Raw genomic sequence first — 18058 nt, 5'->3', positions numbered from 1 at the left:
CCGTCTCCTTGCCCTTCCTCCTGCGCTCACCGTGAAGGGCGGGCGGAGCAGCTGCGCGGGCGGCGTGGGGGTGGGGAGCCGGCTCCCCGGGGGCGCCGGTCCCGAGCCCCGGAGCGCGGCGGGGGCGCCGGCGCTCTCCCCACCGCCTGCGGGCCGGAACCCTCGGAAGGGGCGGCCGCGAGGCCAGGACGCCGGCGGCCCCGGCCCGGCTCTTCGGCCGCCCGCCCCGGCGCTGGCCGCCACGCCGAGCCTATTTTTAGGCCTTTGGGGCTGGGTTGCGGGAAGTGGGAGCCCGGGGAGCGGGCCCCGCGCGGTGTGAGGGCGCCGGCCGACTTGTTGCAAGGTGACGGGGCTGCACGGCGAACCTGCCCCCGAGGGCCGGAGGCCCCGAGGTAACTGGTCCTTCCCGTGCTGTTCAGGCGAATAGCAGGGGTATTTCAGCAGTTGAACTGCGGAAAGATTGCAGATGCAATCCGTAGTTCTGCCAGGTTGAACTCCTAGCCAACTGTCATTGGTCTCTGCTGTTCCTTTATAATGTTGGCTAGGTCTGGCGCTCTAGCCTATGTTCCTAAGCATTTGATCTGTCCCTTGCATCATCTTGGAAATAGTCCATATCCTTGCTTCCCCAAATCCTTGAAACTTACTACCTTATTAAACATTTCTCCACCATCCCCCGGAATCAGGACCACTTTTACGTTACATCATTCATTATGCACCTTGGGCAGGCTGACTGAAATGCCTTCTTATGATGGGTTGAAGGAGCAAGTACTGACAGAGGTTGATGGGCATGTCAAGGGACAGAGGGCACTGTTCTGAGCTTCCCTAGGGTGTGACTGGCTGGGATGCCAGTGGCCCTGCAGGGATGGGGAACACCAGTCTTTCTACAACTTAAGGGAGAGTCCAACACTATGTGTAAAGGAGGCCCTGGGATCAGAGGCTGGGGTGTGTGTTGGCCCACTTGACAACCTGCAACTTCCTCTCACTTCTCAGTGGAATTTCCATGGTCTCCAGCTTCCACTTTAGAAAATGGGCCAAGGGAGAATGACAAAACCTAAGACAGAGAATGATTTCATGACAAAATGTCCCAACTGCCTGCTTGGGCCACAGTGCCCCAAGTGAACCCTGCCAGAGCTTGATCCTAAGTATCCTGTACATTTGGATGGCCACCAGCTTGCTAATGTCAAAACCCCTTCGGAGACAGCGTGTGCCCCAGAATCATCCCGGGAAAGGACTGGAGAAATCCTAAAGGCTGTGCTGGTGGCCTTGGGTGCCTGGGGTGTGTTCAGGAGGAAATAATTCACGTGTTTGCTTTCAGCCCTAGTGATTATCGGAGACTGATTTTTGAGTGTGTGAAAGAGTGTTGGGAGGGCCCTAGGGTACAGGATAGGGGGTACTGCTTGTTTCTCCGAGGGAAAAGAGGCAGGTTTCCTAGAGCTTGTGCGGCTGTCCCTAAATCCATTTAACAGCAATGGGCCACTATTTAGATAGAAGCATCGATTTGGCAAGGTGATGTTTGAGAGAGTCTTTGCTCCAGGTTGAGGAAATAGTATAAAAGCCTGAGATTTGGCAGATGGAAGCACCAGAATGAAGAATATGGCCTCTGTGTTAGGATACTCTCTGTTGAGGTTGTTGGCTGGATTTGTGCTTGGCTGAAAATACTGTTTAGGGTACCTTGTAGGAGAAACAGAAAGTGCACTTCTTGCTCTTGTCATTACTACCTGTTAATTGTCTGAGGTTCACCCTCTGGGTGTTAAGCTGCTGTTTAGTCTGAGAATTTAGCTCGTGTGGACTCTAAATTGGATTTAATTTTTATAGCTCAGTCAGCCTCTTGGAGGTTGCCAGAGATTCCCTGCTAAAGAACGGTCTGGAACCATTCTTAAAGTGGGCATTTGGGTTCTCCCTCCCACGCCACCCTCCAAGAGGCTGCTCCTTTATTAAGGGAGCTAGTTAATCTCAAAGGAATTGATTTTGCCAAATACTCACTGAAGAGGGTCCTGGGGTAACGTTTAATGAATGTGTTTCTTTCCTTGCATCAAGATCAGGCCTTTGTGACGCTGACCACAAACGATGCCTACGCCAAAGGAGCCCTGGTCCTTGGTTCGTCTCTTAAACAGCACAGGACCACCAGGAAGCTGGCTGTGCTCATCACCCCACAGGTCTCAGACTCCATGAGGTGAGGACCTTACTGCCAGCTGTTGCTGGAGCTCTGACATCCCTCTCCCCTGTTTCTGACATCAGTGGACATTGAGGCCATACCCTTTCCATGGGTTGAGTGCCGGTGAAGAGAGATGAGAGTTGCTGAGTGAAGAATTCCTGGGCCTGAAACCTCTTCCTCCTCCTCGGGAGATGTTCCAACCAAGCTCCCTCCGGGAGGTGGTGTTCTCACCCAGGAGATTCCGACCAGGAGCAGGGCTCTCCTGTGGACAGGCTCTCTTGGGGCGATCCGAGTGAGTGTCTCGGTGCAGCCACCCCCCGGCACATCCTCAGACTTCACTTGCACGCCCTTCCCCAAATGCAGCAGATGCTGTTTGCTCCTATTTCCAACCAGGGAAACCTAGGGTGACTTTGAAAGAAAGTAGCAGTTTTCACCACCACAAGTTGACATTAGTAACATAAAGATCTTTATTTACAATTTGAGAGACTAGAAGGGCTCTCTGAATTAGGGGCCCTGCTAGGAGAGCACCCTGGGGGGCACAGGCTGCTTGTTGGTTGGGTTAGTTTGTGTCAATTTGTTGGAATTAATTTTCGAAGTATCTGAATGAACTACTTTGATCCTAATGCTAACTTATTTTAAAATATCTGGGCACACTAGCAGCTCTGTATTGTGTTTATTTTTGCGTTCTCCTATCCCTTTTAGAAATTGAAAACGCCCTTTTGTGGCTTTTTTTTTTAATGTAAGCACATGCCAAGGACCTCTGAAAAAGAGCCATTATATATACATAAATGTATTTCTCACACTAACAACCTTGTTCCTAAAGGGTAATTTAGTAAAATGCCCCCCCCAAATGTCTCCTATGTGTATGTCCTAATCTATAGTCTCTTTCGTGAGGATTATGTAAGAAGGCGGATGCAGTCTTAGAACCCAGCCCCCTTTACTGTGGTAAATGGTGCCACCAACCATTTCTTTCAAAAAGATCAAGTTTACTGTGTGAACTAGCATGCATTTTTGCACAGCTTTCAAAGCAATAATGCAATACCAGTTTTGTTCTACATGCTTGACATGGTTATAAACACTCAGTGATGCTCTGTCTTTACCGTATCTTTTTCCCTGTGCTGAGTTTGGCATCTTACCTGAGGACACCCCGCTTACTTCAGCTCAGGCTTGCTTTCTAAAATAAATCTTTAGTTAATTTTGGGTATAGAGAAGTACTGTACCTCATAGACTAGAATGAGCCTCTCATTATGAGGGCTAAGCACATAATAAATGTTGGTTATATCCGAGGCCAAAAACTGGAAACCCAATAATTGAGTCATTTAACTTCTTTTAGGACATGGAGCCTCTGTCAACTGCTTTAGCAAAAATTATCAGCTATAGGCTTCATTGCAGATATTATATGTGCTTAACTCAGCATCATTTGTAAAAGTATTCAGTGGGCAGCAAGAATCAGTTCTAGTAAAATATTATTAAAGACATAGGCTGTTGCAAAGGTGTATTAGCAAACATCAGTAAAATTTTCACAGGCTATTTCACAATTTGTCTGATATTCATGGTACAGTGAAGCATAGAAAGCATCTTCTGTGATAATATTTTAAGACAAGTAGTTCATCCTCACCATAAGCAGTTCTTACTGTTTCAGTGAAGTCAACTGCACATGCAAATTAACACAGTTTGTCCTGAAGTAAATTAGGACATATTTAAGAGACTGTAATATACCAAAGTAACAGACTGCTCTAGTAATTGTTGGGCTAATAAGAATGCAGTCTTACATTAGAAGGGTCACTTGTTCTGCAGAGATGCTGAGAGCTGTTTTCTGGATTTTATTTTGACAGGAAAACTTTAGAGACAATCTTTGACGAAGTCATCATGGTAGATGTCTTGGACAGTGGTGATTCTGCTCATCTAACCTTAATGAAGAGGCCTGAATTGGGTATCACATTAACTAAACTCCACTGCTGGTCCCTTACACAGTATTCAAAATGTGTGTTCATGGATGCAGATACTCTGGTGAGTATGGCTTTGATGGCTGGAAAGATGGATATAGTAACTGAGACCAGTTAGGCATTTAAAGAATGCTGTCAAGACTTGACAGTAAAGTTCAGATAAACTACTGTCATAAAAAGTGTCAGGTGTTGAAGGAGGTAGGCCCAGGCTGCCTTTCAGCTGTCGTCTGGATGGTTAAGACCAGCAACAGATTGCATCTTTTGTACTGGATAACTTAGGGAGAACTTAAGAAGGGTGTGCTGCAGCAGAACAGATCTGAAATGCTTTCCCTTCTCCCCACCCCCTGCCCTTGAATCAGGTCCTAGCAAATATCGATGATCTTTTTGAGAGAGAAGAACTGTCGGCGGCACCAGACCCAGGGTGGCCTGACTGCTTCAATTCTGGAGTCTTTGTTTATCGGCCTTCAGTTGAAACATACAATCAGCTGTTGCACCTTGCTTCCGAGCAAGGTAGTTTTGATGGTATGTATCTGTTTTCTTCATATCTGATAAGCTGTTAGTAACTTCTAGGAACTGCTCTTCTCAGGGAGTTGCCTTGGTTCCTTGTGCCTGGAAGGTAGCGATACATGAGATGTGGCAAAGATTTTAAGCTGTGTTGTTTTGGGAAATAGCATTATGTGTTTGTGTGCGCGCATGCATCTTTTTCCTATGGGTACATAGGCTGTTTTACAGACTTGCCTTTGATTGATTTTCCTGTGTCTAAATTAGAGTATGTTCAATGAACCATGATTATTCAAGACATAATAAAAGACTGTTAAACAAACCAAAAACTTTAACAACTATCTTTAAACCTGAGTAAACTTAAGAACTAACAGGAGGACCAATCACTATCTCCATAAAAATTTGAGGAATAAACCAAATAATTTGGCTCTCATTCTCTTGGGAGGCCTTGAAAGAAAAAAGAAGATAGACTGTGTGAATATTTGTCTCCAGATTTTCATTCCCTGTAACACTGTACATCAGATAGAGTGATGTCTGCAAGAGTAGCATATTGGCAAAGCCAGCATCCATTTGCCACGATGTGTAAGTGTATCTGTAGCTATGTGTGTCTATAGAAAGTTTCTGACTGTTTGTAACTTAGGGTCTCACATCCTTTGGAGAATTTTGATTAAATGAAGTAGTAACTATGCTTCTGTTTCAGGCCAGTCTCTAAAATAATGAATAGTGACTTTAAAAAAAAAAACAATAAGAGTACATGCTTAGGATGCACGAGGTCTTGGCTTCCATCCCTAGTACCTCCAGGAAATATAAATAGATAAGTAAACCTAGTTACCCCCCAAAAATAATAAAAATTTTAAAAACTGGAACAAAATGCACACAAGACAAAATTAGTAGTTAATATGCAAAAGCAGCTCCTTTTAAAATTAACAGTTGATGGATCTTTTGAATCAAAAAAAGACCCAGTTGCATCTAGGAAGAAGGATTTGCACTAAGAAGTGCCGTCTCAGCAGCGACTCCCTGTCAGATGCTTGACACGGTGGCAGAAGCCCAGGCTGGAAATGTGGGGACAGGCCAGCGCCCTGATTTGGCCCCCCTCCACCCCACCCCAGGGGACTTTTGGCCCCTTGGGGAGACATTTTTGGTTGTCACAAGTGAGCGGGGAGGGTGCCACTGGCATCTAGTGGATAGAGGCCAGGGATGCTGCTGAGCATCCTGCAGTGCATGGACAGCCCCCACACCAAAGGGTTCTCCCGCTCAAGGTGTCAGTAGTGCCAAGGCTGAAAAAGTCTGCTCTATGCCGAGTCATTATGTGCTCTAAAACAGTGAGCAGGAACATCTGACCCATAGTGAATGGCAGCATCCGACAAGAAGTGCAGCCTTATTTTCAGCACCTTAAGTAAGAATGTGTTGAGTGTTCAGTGTGGTTAGGGCCAGATGTAACTTCATGTCACTGACAGTTTTAGCTCCTGCTGCTTTCCTTTCATGTAAGGAATGAAAGCTGTGTTAGTATTCGAGCTCAGAACATGGATTCCTTCTTCCTTCCTTCCTTCCTTCCTTCCTTCCTTTCTCTCTCTCTCTTCCTCTCTCTCTTTCTTATAGACTTTATTCTTTTCGAGTAGTTTCAGGTTCACAACAGAATTGAGCAGAAAATACAGAATTCCCACATAGCCCTCCCCACCCACACATATATCTTCCCCTACCCTCAACATCCCTCATCAGTGTGGCATATTTGGTACAATCGAGGAACCAACTTGTGTATTCCCTATTTCTACTGCTGAGACTAAAACAGTTGCCTCTGCACTAAAGGAAGATGAGAGTATTTTTTGCAGAAGTCCACTGTTTGTCTTCATCTTCCCGTCAGGGTATCTTTCATCACCTCCTCTCATTGAGTTAAAGGAAGTAGTGTAATCCTTCCAGAAAGTCAGTGTAAATTCTCAACTCCAGTAAGTGAATCACATTCTAAAGTAGATCCAGCTGCTTGAAATCCACACAACTGTAATAGTGTAAAGAGAATCTAATTTCTAGTCTAGAAGAATACTAGACTTTGTTGCAAGATCATAGTGTGGATACCAGACAGTAGTGTGCCGTGGTAAATTACCCAGGTTACAATTTTAGAATTTCAGACTTATTAATGCTCTGGTAGAGACCAACTTGGATCATCTACCTTGTTCTAGAACCAAGAGGTACTAGAGGAGTTGATGAATTAGTTGTAAAGAAGCAAGAATATGTGGAAAGTGCTCAACTGGAAAGCACTTCCTGCTTTTTCAGCCAGAATCTGAAGCCACGGAGAGATCTTTCTGTGCCTGGTAGCACACTCATCGTTCAGCAGCAGGGTCTCCAGGAGCTGCGTCTCTGTAAGGTATTCCGCTTACTGGCTCGTTAGCGGCGAAGGATTGAATTTTCTGTCAGTAGAAATGCTTAATTGAAGGAGTTAAAAATCCAACTGTGTAGATGGAAACTTACAGTTATTCTCAATACATTATTGAAATTCAACAGAAGAGTAAGTCCTCAGCTCTCAAATGAAAGGTCTTTGGCTTGGTGTGTTACAGATAAGCTTTACTTAACTCATCAAAGAAAGCTCACTGTGCCATGGGAGCCTGCTCCTCTCTGGAGGGGTTTACTGTCCTGTTGAATCCACACCTGTGTGACTTAAAGGCTTACTGAACTTACACTTTGTATTAACACAATATTTCTTTGCGAGCTACATCCTTTTCTAATGCTTTGCTTGCTTTGCTCCACGTTCTCAGTGCAGTGCCCGATTTTGTATAGATGTCACACCATAGGCACCAAGAGGAACACTTTCAGATGTTTCCTTTCACCTTACCATACCTTTTCTAATATCCACAGGTATCCTCCCATAGCCCCAAACCCCCAGTTTTACTGAGCAGGGAGTCTTAAGTCCCAGCATTTTTAGACTGGTATTAAAGTACACCCGTTTGCAGATGACTGTATCTCTGTCTGAATGTCTTGCAAGTCCTGCTTAATCTCTTGCATACATTCAACAAGAACTGATGGGGCCTGGTGTCCACTGACAAGCCGCATGGGCGCTGATGGCTGAGCATTTGCAGCTGCTTCCGCAGCCCTTCTAATAGGAAAGAATGTGGCTGTCGGGCTTCTAATCACCAGCCCTCTAATCACACCCCTCCCATGCCTCTGGCCAAGAGAATCGTCCTAATATGGCAATTGTGCTAGGTACCCTGACTTTTCTTTTCTTCCCAAACATCTAGAGTGTTAGAATTTAAAACTAGTGACTTCATACCTAATCATGGCTGGCATTTAATTTCCCACAGTGAAGTGTTTAAGTTCCTATACTGTTGTTAATATTTGCAAACTATCTTGGCACTTTCTTCGTAGGTGAAGTTACATGTTTCCTGAAAGGTTGTACAATAGCTGTTGTGAAATACATATACACTAACATTTGATAGAATGTGACACAGTAAGGTCAACCTCAGGACTCAGCAGTGAGAAGGGAAGAGAGAGATCATGATTTCATAGCTACTAACCAGCAATGTTGTCTCCACATACTCGTGTGCAACAAAGCTGATGCACTTGACTCTTAATCTGAAGAAATCAATATGAGATTTATTTCCTTTTCCACCATGGCTCCAAAGTATCCTAAATTAGGGGTGCTTGTACAGTGGAAGACAAGGTGTAGTGCTTGAACATTTCTGATAAATTTCATCTGTATGTGTCAGTTTCAGAAACCTAAGTGAAAAGGATTCATATTTTTCAACTTAAAGTATCCATTTTTGAAAAATCTTGGAATTCATTACTGTAAACTAAATACCCTAAACTTTTTTTTTTTTAGAGAAATGAAATGTTGGTCTGTGGTTGTATTTTCAGAAAAAAATAGAGAGTAAATTAGTGATAGAATCTAGGTATGGTTTTAATTTCAGCAGAATCCAAGATCTGCTTTGAGGTCATTATAACCATGTGTTCCATATCCCAGTTCTAAGTGTTCACTGAAGATCTTTTTTCTGTGCTTGGAGATGTAGTGAACCAGGAGAGTATGATAAAGTTTTAAAATAATTTTTATCAGAAAAGATTTGGTGCTAAATTCTGTTAAGTGTAAAATTGACCCCAGTGCTGCCTTCCCTAATATTCATAATTGTTAGGCTTCAAGCTGGACCTGCCCAAAAAAGGAATGAAGGAGAGAGGTATATTCTCATACAGTACTTGTCTTGTTCAAACCAAGTGAGCTCAGAAATTCAGGTGTGCCTCACCTGGTTTCCTGACTTGATAGGTTCCACTCTGACAGCTGCCTGTGTTGGGCTTTCTCAGGCTGCTTGTGGCCCTTAAGCTATTTTATCAATTGCTTTGAAAATTACTCTGTTCTCCTGCATTTCTGTCATTTCATTGCTATGTTGGGTAGTAAGTATCTTGAATAAGTAAAGATGACAAGCAAAAGTATGTAATAGCAAAATCAGTGAGCACACACAAATTTTATCTTTAGAGCTATTTTATATGACCCAGGAGGTTTTTTTTTGTTTGTTTTTTGTTTTTTTTTTAACTTAGCCATCTGTTTCTAGCCTTGTAACCAGCACAGATCATGAATCCCATGAGAAACAGAGGAGGGAAGGACTAAAGTGTTACACATGTACAGGCTGTTAGGCTGGCTGTTCTACTTACTTTTTCACTTATTTCTCAGCAGTCCTAGGAAGTAGCCATCCATCCATTCATGTGTTCAGAGGGTATTTACTGAAGGCCCGCTGTATAGCTAGTTTTGGGCACCTGCCATCATTACAGTTAGGGCAGCAGCTTGCCCAGTGTCCCCGAGCTGGTGGCAGACTCAGGTCTGAACCAGACAGTCTTTCTTAACTGCATGGCTGGGTTGTGTGAGCGTAGTTTTCTTCCTCCTTTCGCAGTTATCCCACACTGCAACATTTACAAAAATGTATCCTGAGAATGATACAGGAGGGAGGAAAACCTCTGTCACACTGGCCTGATTACAGATTAATTACTTACAATTAGTTCCCCTGAGTAGAGAAAGCAGCTGGTGTTTTCCTCATTTTAGAGATGAAGACACAGCGGCTCACGTCTTCTGTCTGCAGCTACTGTTCCTCCCCTCTGAACCAGAGTATCTAGAAATACTTTATCTTTTTATTTTGTATTGTTAAAATATTAAATGCATTTTATTTTATTAATGAGGTATAGTTAATGTACAATACTATGAAAGTTTCAAGTGTACAATATAGTGAGTCACAATTTTTAAAGGTTATACTCCATTTATAGTTCTTATAAAATATTGGCTACATTCCCTTTGCTCTACAATATATACTTGTAGCTTGTTTATTTTGTACATAGTAGGTTGTATGTCTTAATCCCCTAACCTTATCCTGACCCTGCCCTCTTCCCTCTTCCCACTGGTAACCTAACCACTAGTTCTCATTATCTGTCTTTTTAAATCAGCACAGTTGATAGTTGTTTTCTGGGTCTAGAAGTATTCTCAGAATTGATTTCCCTTTCCTATATCTCTATAATAATCTCCGTAGTATTTTTTTTTTTTTAAAAAGAATCATTTCATCTCCTAATCTGGGGAAGATGGTAAGTTTAAGGGCCAGGGAATAGATTGGTAAATGATACAGGTTTTATCCCTACTTCTATAAAGCTTATATTCTATGGTTCCATAGAATATAAGCCTAATCACACAATTAATTATGTAATTATGATTCTGATAAGTTCAGAGTGCAACGAGAATCTAGGAGGACCTGCCTTAGAATGGAAAGTGAAATTTAAATCATGCATAAATGCTTCCTTGCATCTATGTAACTATTTAATAGTTTGATTACTTTTAAAAAATCTTTTTTTAAGGTGGAAAATAAAAGCTGTAATATGAAATGGTAAAATAAATCAATTGTTCTCGGCTTACATGGATTGAGGCCAGTGAGATACAGTGATGCTGAGATCAGAGCTCCAAGTACCTGGATTTCCGTGAGCCACCTGGGGTTAATCCGATGATCCTTAGTAAACCTCATGGAAATATCCCCAAGAGCTGGGCAGTCCGTGAACTGTAACTTAGTATCCTTGGCATTGCTCTTTAGGCAGGAATGGTGATGCCTGCCAAGCAAGTCAGTGTTAAGGAGTGAGTCACAGTTTCATTTCAGCACTTGTCTTATACTTCTATTGTATATATATTTTTTTGCTTTGAATTACTTGTTTGATACCTGTTCTTCTGTCCCCTTATTAGGTTGAGAACCATTTTGAGAGTTGGAATCTATCTTATTCATCAGCGTATAATGCCTGTACCTAATTTATATAACTTCAGGCATTTTATATAGAAATGACATTTCTCAGAATTACATTCTCTGATATAATAAAATAAATAAATAAGGAGTCATTCTCTGTAAGGATTTGTTTCAGAGGTTAAATGACTGTGTCGTTACAATAAATGCATCTTTAATTAAAACAAAGTCAAACTATTTTTTTAAAAAAAGGAGTCATTCTCTAAAAGACTCTAGACCAGTGCTTTTCAAATTTTAATATGTAAACAAATCATCTGGGGATTCAGATGTGTTCTGATTCTGGAGTTCTGGCGTGGGGCTTAGCATTCTGCATTTCTGTCAAGCTCCCAGGTGATCCCTTGCTCCTGGAACCTGAACCTTGCTTTGAGTAGGATTTTAAGGGAACATTTTTTTGCGGCTGAGATACTAGGGTTCATGTTTTAAGCCAAAATTGACCCACCCTCCCTGCTAGCCACAGAAGGCAAGCCAGCTGCCAACAAACTATGGAAAAGCATACAGACTACGTAAGCATTGAACAAGTGCACAAATTTAAAAGACAGCACTGAACTCCATTTCTGTCTCATAAAATCATGAGCCCAGTTTCTGATCAGTGCTGTAATGTGTCCATGGTTACCAGGCTCATGACTCCAGTCAGAAGGCCTGGAAAATACTGAGTGTTTGTAAGGTTGTTACTAGCACTTGGCCAGCTGGAGGGAAGGAAGATGGAGAATCTGATATTTGCTTTTGGTTGCAAAACAGGTGCCGTGTGTCTCTTGTTCCATTTCCTTTCTCTCTTATCTCTCACCTGGGCCGCCACCCCAAGCCTGCTGGATCACAGCTGCTGGCACTTCTGCTAATCATGCTTGTTGGTTCTGAGATGATTGAGGTTAAAAGTGTCTTATCCTGTCAGAATAAATAAAGCTGGCTCCAGAAGTCTGACTAGAAGGTACTAGACAAAAGTCCTGGGGCTTTTGTAGTGAAGATTCAGTAGTCTTGAATGCATCTTTGTATGTTTTGTAGCACAAATGTGCTCAAGTTTGCATTTTGCTTTAAATTGTGCTCTAATTTAGGGACTTTGGAAGAGAGGGTATTGATAACACCACGCATAGATTTTGCTGGTGAAACTAAAACATTTGCCTGATCTTGAGACATGGAATTGTGCATTTGGTAAAAAGGTGGTTAGAATGCTGAATTTAAAAACTATTTAAGAAGCCACAGACTTCTAGGTGGTGTTTAATTCTATTTTTAATGTACAACTTTGGGCTAAAAGGTGACCCTTTGTAGTCACATAATGAAGCCAGTGGCCATGGGAGTTTCACGGTCTGTATGTCCTGTCCCCTCCAGAGGCAGGGTCCTTGCTGAGTGTTTAGGGATTTGCTGCCTGAATGGGCACCGCTGATTCACACGTCTCCTGCCCTGCCTTTCCCACGTCTTGCCTGTTTCCTTTCCTACCAGTGCTTCTCAGCCGCATTTTGGCAAGGCTGAGGGACTGATAGTATTTGTAGGGTACCTGAGGGTGAATGGAAGTGGCCTTTTGTGGCCAGAGGCAGCCAGCCAGGGGCTCTGAGGGATCAACAGCTCCGACTCCTGTTCCCCAGGCTCACTCTGTTGGACTGGGAAGCTCTGCTTTACAGCTGCTGCTCCGACCTTCATGGAGTTAGATTTCTTCACTGCATTACATGTGGTCAGCAGTGGAATTGCTTAATCTCAAAAAGGTCTTTGAAAGTGGTGTAAAAAAAACAAGTAGTAGAAAAATACATAGTATGATGCCCAATTTTACAAAGTTCAAGAATAAGTGAAAACATATATTGTCCGGAGGTATACACCTATGTGATAAAGGAAATGGGGATGATTACAAACAAAATTCATGAAAAGTAGTCACTCCTGGGGAACGGGGCAGTGCGATTAGAATGGGGAGCCCACACAGAGAATTTAAACAATATTGTTCATGTCAGAGTTCTGAAATTGGACACTGGGTATAGTATTATTTAGTTCTATTATTGGTATACTTTATAACCTACATGTATATTTTTCTTTTGATAATATACTTAATAATGAAAATAAGTTAACAAGCAAAAATGTTTAGAAAGAAAAGGTGTTAGCACAATTCCCATTCTTGCTCCTATTTATATTATTAATATTTTAGAATTACAGAAATAATGTAACAATAGTAAGGAAGAGTCGGGGGGAGGGAATGTCTGTTAACACCAATCCCCTCACACAATTACTGTTGTTTGGTTTATTTTCTTCCACTAGGAATGTTTATGTTCTTAGTTAGAATCGTGATGTATGTTGCTGTGTATCTTTCTGTTACACAGTGGACTGATGGTCTTTAAAGCCATTAGTTTTAATGTCTGAATAGTATTTCCATGAGTGGTTAGTATCACGGTGTACTGGCCTTTCCTTTATGGTGGAATATTCAAGTTATTTCAACTTTTCTGCTCTGGGAGAACATCTTCAAGGTTCTTGCATTCATTCCACAAATATCTTGCCCATGTGTAAAGCATGCTGCTGTGTGTTAGAAATGCAGCAGGAAGCAGAAAGAGCCAAGAGCCATCATCTCTGTCCTCGTGGAATTTAGAATCTAATGACTAAGTTCTTTATTGTATTTTTTAGCCACAGTAATCTCAGACTTTTAAAAAATCTTTTTGAGAGAATTGTAGATTTATACACAATTGTTAAAAACAATATAGAGAGATCCCATGTATTCTTCACCCAGTTTCCCCCCGTGGTAACATCTTGCATAACTAATTCCACAGCAGGAACTGATACAGTCCACCAGTCTTATTCAGGCTTCACAGTGTATTCATTGGTGTGTGTATGTTTTCTATACAGTTTTATCACATGTGTAGGTTGGTGTGACAGAACAGTTCTATCACTAGGATCCCTTGTGTGATCTTTTTGTCACCGTGGCCACCTGTCTCTCTCTTCCCCTCCCTAACCCCAGCAACCACAGATCTGTTCTCTGTCTTTATAATTCTGTCATGTGAGGGATGATATATGAATGGATCAAATAGTATGTAACCTTGCAGGGTGGGAGTTTTTCACTCAGCATCATTCTCTTGAGATCCATCTAAGTTGCTGTGGTATCAAAAACTTGTGCCTTTTTATTGCTGAGTAATATGCTGTTGTATGGAGGTGTCACATTCATACACCTGTTGAAGGAGACTGGGCTCTTTCCAGTTTTGTATTATTACAAATAAAGCTGCTGTCAACAGTTCCTCAACCTTTATTTTGATGTTTATGTGTAAAAGGAAATCAGTAAGACGTTAGGCCTCTGTACCTCAGCCATCATTGTCTATGCCCACATTTGAGATCACTTCCCAGAATCCAGAGTAAGCCTCTGATGAACGGTATAGGGTCGTGGCTTTACTATTTTGTGTCTCAGAATACATTAATTTGTCTGTTTAGTTAAAATCTTCTATATAGCTGAAGGTTCATGTAACAAGTAAAGCATATCCTGATGTCATCTTATTGTCCTTCAAAACTTTCAAGGGTGAAACCTTGATTTGCTTTTGAACTGTTTGTCCCTTGAGGACTGGGGACCTGTCAGGGCCTCTTTGTACAGGGAGGGTACGCCTTAGACATGTGCTCAGTGACTGTCTTTGATCCATAGAGTTGGTTGAGGGTATCTGGAAAGGAGGGGATCCACAGAGGATGGGTAAGGTACGTTTGGACTTTAAACCTAAGGCCCCCATCTTACTACTTAGCTCCAAATATTAAATAAACCTTCAGATTTTTAAAGTCTCTTTCAGAACCAAAAAAACAAATAGTTATGACAGCCAGTTGGACATGCTGTGTGTCAGAAAGGAAAGAAGGTCTGAGGGCAGAGCAGAGCAAAGTGCAAGGTAACTGCACAGTATGCCAGCCTCATCCGCTGAAAGAGCAGGGCCCTCCCTGCCCACTGCCCCCCACACACACGTGCACACTCCCGGGCTGCTGCATGGGAGGCTCTGGTTCTGTGCCTGTTTTCTGAAATCTCATGAGCCTAAGGCAGAAAGCGCATGGGCTCCTTGGCAGAATGCATTTTCAGGCGTCTTAGTGACTCTTGGGTTACATGTGTGTCTATGATTTAGGTCAGACACTTAGCTGTTTGGATTCTGATTGTTTCTACTTATTTTGAATGAATAGCCATGGTCCTCACTTTCCAAGGGAGGCCTGACGTCCAGGAACCCCCAAGGTCTGAGCAAGCTCTGTGCTCTGTGCTCTGTGGCTGTGGCTGACATTGCCCGGTGTTGGCTGACCCCAGAGGCTTGGTCAGTGGCAGAAGGTGTGCCAGGGCACTGTGGCCTTCTGTCATTGAGCCTTCTGTCCATGTTGGGGGCTCCAGAAACAATTATGTGGTTTGTTCTCTTTTGCTTTTGACTTCTTTTTCTGTCTCACTGCTGTTAACGTAACGTCTAAAATTTTTACCTGGGAGTAAAGTCTAAAGTCCGAGCCCGGTGAGGTCTAGTTGGTGCCTACCTCTCGGGAGATTTGCTTGTGGCCTGCGACCCCCACTCCACTCTGCAGTGCACTCACAGAGGCCACCTTCCAGGTCTTTCTGTAGCTGCATGTCTGCCCAACTCACGTCTTTGCTGCATGACAGGTGTTCTGCCCGGGACACCACCTGCCCTCCTTCTCTCCACCTGCATTTGTTAAGTCCTCCAGTGCACCCCTCAGATCTCGGTTAAACACAACTTCCCCGACCCATCACATGAGGCCTCCATCCACTTCCACGTGAATCTTCACTTGCTGATAGCAGTGCTCCCACCCCCACCACTACCCCACCCCAATGGCCGTGTCTCTGCTCGTCATTGACTCTCCAGCACCTCAGGCAGTGTCTGGCACATAGCAGCTGCCCAGTAAATATCTGTTGAATTAATTAATTAACTCAAGGAAATGCCCCCCCCAAATGTCCTTAGTGGGTCTAACATGGAATTTCTTACTTTAGAAATGGAATTAGTACCTATTTGTAAAGGTCCAGTTAAGTATTCCTATAAAGTTACTGACCTGTCCTTGGAGTCTGTGACTATAATTTTTTTTTTTCTTTCAGGTGGGGACCAGGGTTTACTGAATACATTTTTTAGCAGCTGGGCAACAACAGATATCAGAAAACACCTGCCATTTATTTATAACCTAAGCAGCGTTTCTATATACTCCTACCTCCCAGCATTTAAAGCGTAAGTGCCAATGGTTTAAATGTGGGGGGCGGGGGGACCATGAGGGCAGGGGAGTGGGGTTTAAGATTTGGGGGGTGTCTCATTGTCATTCCGAGGGCAGAAACTGGTGGGGACTTTGAGGAAGGTCTTTCTCTTATAAGAGGCTTGGCTGTCATGGGGCCGAGCCTTGGCTGTTGTCTGTCACATTACGTTTGCAGTGACCCCGAGGGCACCTGCTGCCCGTGGAGAAAGGTTCTCGCCAGCTCCCGGGGTGCCTGGCCCTCTGATGAGTCTAGAACACAGACACAGCACAAACCTAGCTTCTGCCTGGCGCCTGCTGCTGGGCTTCGGTTCTCTAAACGAGGATGCTGACGGCTCCCCCCACGGGAGTTCTGGGGGGTAAGCAAGGCGCTGGTCAGGGGTGGGTGTGGAGCTGGACCACCTCGGTTAGCGCCCTGGAGGCGCTGCTTCCTGGACGATGAGCAGTCAGCAGCAGCCCTGCAGACGCCGGGCTCCTGGCTGGGCTGCCCTCTGCCTCAGTGTCCTCCAAAGGTCGTTGTGAGCCTTAGGGAGGCAGCCAGCGTGAGGAAGTAAGAGGAGGGCCTGGCCCGCCCTCCGTGCGGGGACGTGGCCTGGCAGGACCACAGGCCAGTCGTCTCAGGCCGAGGGGCGGGCGCGCCCTGGCTCTGCCGCTCCCTCCCAGGGGCTCAGGCTGTGCCGCAGGTCCTCCGGTGCAGAGCCAGGAGGGAAAGGACACCTCCCACCTCGGCGTGTCGTGAGGATGAAGCGAGTTCATACACGTAAAGTGCTTGCTGGACAGACGTTCGCAGTTTTTGGCAGCGTGTTTATTCCGCGCTGTTCTGGTGCGTTTCTAACTCAGCAGCTAATACCGCCTCGTTACAGCGCTTGTGTCACTGGCAGGGCCCAGGCCCTGTTCTTCAGCCTCTGACTCATGTGTGTGGAACCCAGAAGATGATTCTGGCTTCTTGAGTGGAGGCCAAGCTGTCAGGTTGATCCTGAGACACAGCCGTGAGCCGTGAGGCTCTACAGGGAGCTGGGCGGGGCTCTCCAGTCTCCATCCCGCGCGGGCATTACTGAGTGAGCAGAGAACAAAGGGCCTTTCACTTCTCATGTTTCATTATCCAGAGTCTTCTCTCTAAGTCTTGTCCCCCACCCCCACCTCGGTAACAAGCATGTCTGGCTTTTTGTGGCAGAAATGTTTCCCTTTCTGTTCTTTTCTGGGCAGACTCTGTCAACACGCCCCAGATAAAGATTCTAAGTGTCTATGTTCTTCCCTCCTGAACTGTTCTCTTGGCGTATGTCTCGGACATAGTACAGCCTCTTGACTCTTCCTTTTCTAGAACAAAACAGGCAAACTCTCAAACGTATCAGCTGTAGTCTGAATAAAGCAAACAGAACAAGATTTACTAACAATAGATGGAACAGGAGAAGCATTATTTTTTGCCTCTAGTCTGTGGCCTTGTAAAGTATAAGCCTGTCTTGCTTGAAAGTGTGGACCAATTCTTTTATTTTTCATTTTTTAGTTTCAGGTATACAGCAATTTTTTTTTCAGATAATAGGTTACTACAAGATTTTGAGTATAATTCCCTGTGCTGTACAGTAAACATTTGTTGCATATCTATTTTATGTATAGTTGTTATATCTGTTAATCCCATACTCCTGATCTGTCTCTCCCCTCTGCTTTTCCCTATGGTACCCATAAATTTCTTTCCTATGTCTGTGAATCTGTTTCTGTTTTGTAAACAGATTTGGGTTCATTTGTATCATGTTTTCAATTCCACATAGAAGTGATATTATATATAAGTATTTGTCTTTCTCTGTCTGACTTCACTAAGTATCATTTTCTCTGTAGACCTGATTCTTTACGGTCCTTATTGCCTCATAACTAACCCTGCCAGTTTGAACAGTGTTCCTCCAAATCATGGTAGCTTGACCTTCTAAAACTGGTCTGTACAAGGGCAGTTGCTTAACTTAATTGACTGGCTTCAGCTGAGCAAGCAAAAAGATGATCATGCAAAGGAGAGAGAATCATTAGTGGTGTGAGCAATTCTGCCCCCTATTCCCCTCAAGTCT

General features: G+C 43.8%; 1 protein-coding gene across 1 annotated transcript in view; it reads left to right on the top strand.

The window, feature by feature from the left end:
* Positions 1 to 18058, top strand: part of GYG1 (glycogenin 1) — a 29593-nt gene that overhangs the window by 457 nt on the left and 11078 nt on the right. Inside the window, exons 2-5 of the mRNA XM_032486666.1 lie at positions 2038 to 2173; positions 3991 to 4165; positions 4461 to 4623; positions 15859 to 15985. Coding sequence (XP_032342557.1) covers positions 2038 to 2173; positions 3991 to 4165; positions 4461 to 4623; positions 15859 to 15985 — 601 coding nt within the window. The remainder of the gene's footprint in view (positions 1 to 2037; positions 2174 to 3990; positions 4166 to 4460; positions 4624 to 15858; positions 15986 to 18058) is intronic.

This window comes from Camelus ferus, chromosome 1, assembly GCF_009834535.1.
Source record: "Camelus ferus isolate YT-003-E chromosome 1, BCGSAC_Cfer_1.0, whole genome shotgun sequence".
Lineage (NCBI taxonomy): Eukaryota > Metazoa > Chordata > Mammalia > Artiodactyla > Camelidae > Camelus > Camelus ferus.
This window is presented reverse-complemented; position numbering and strand designations above follow the sequence as displayed.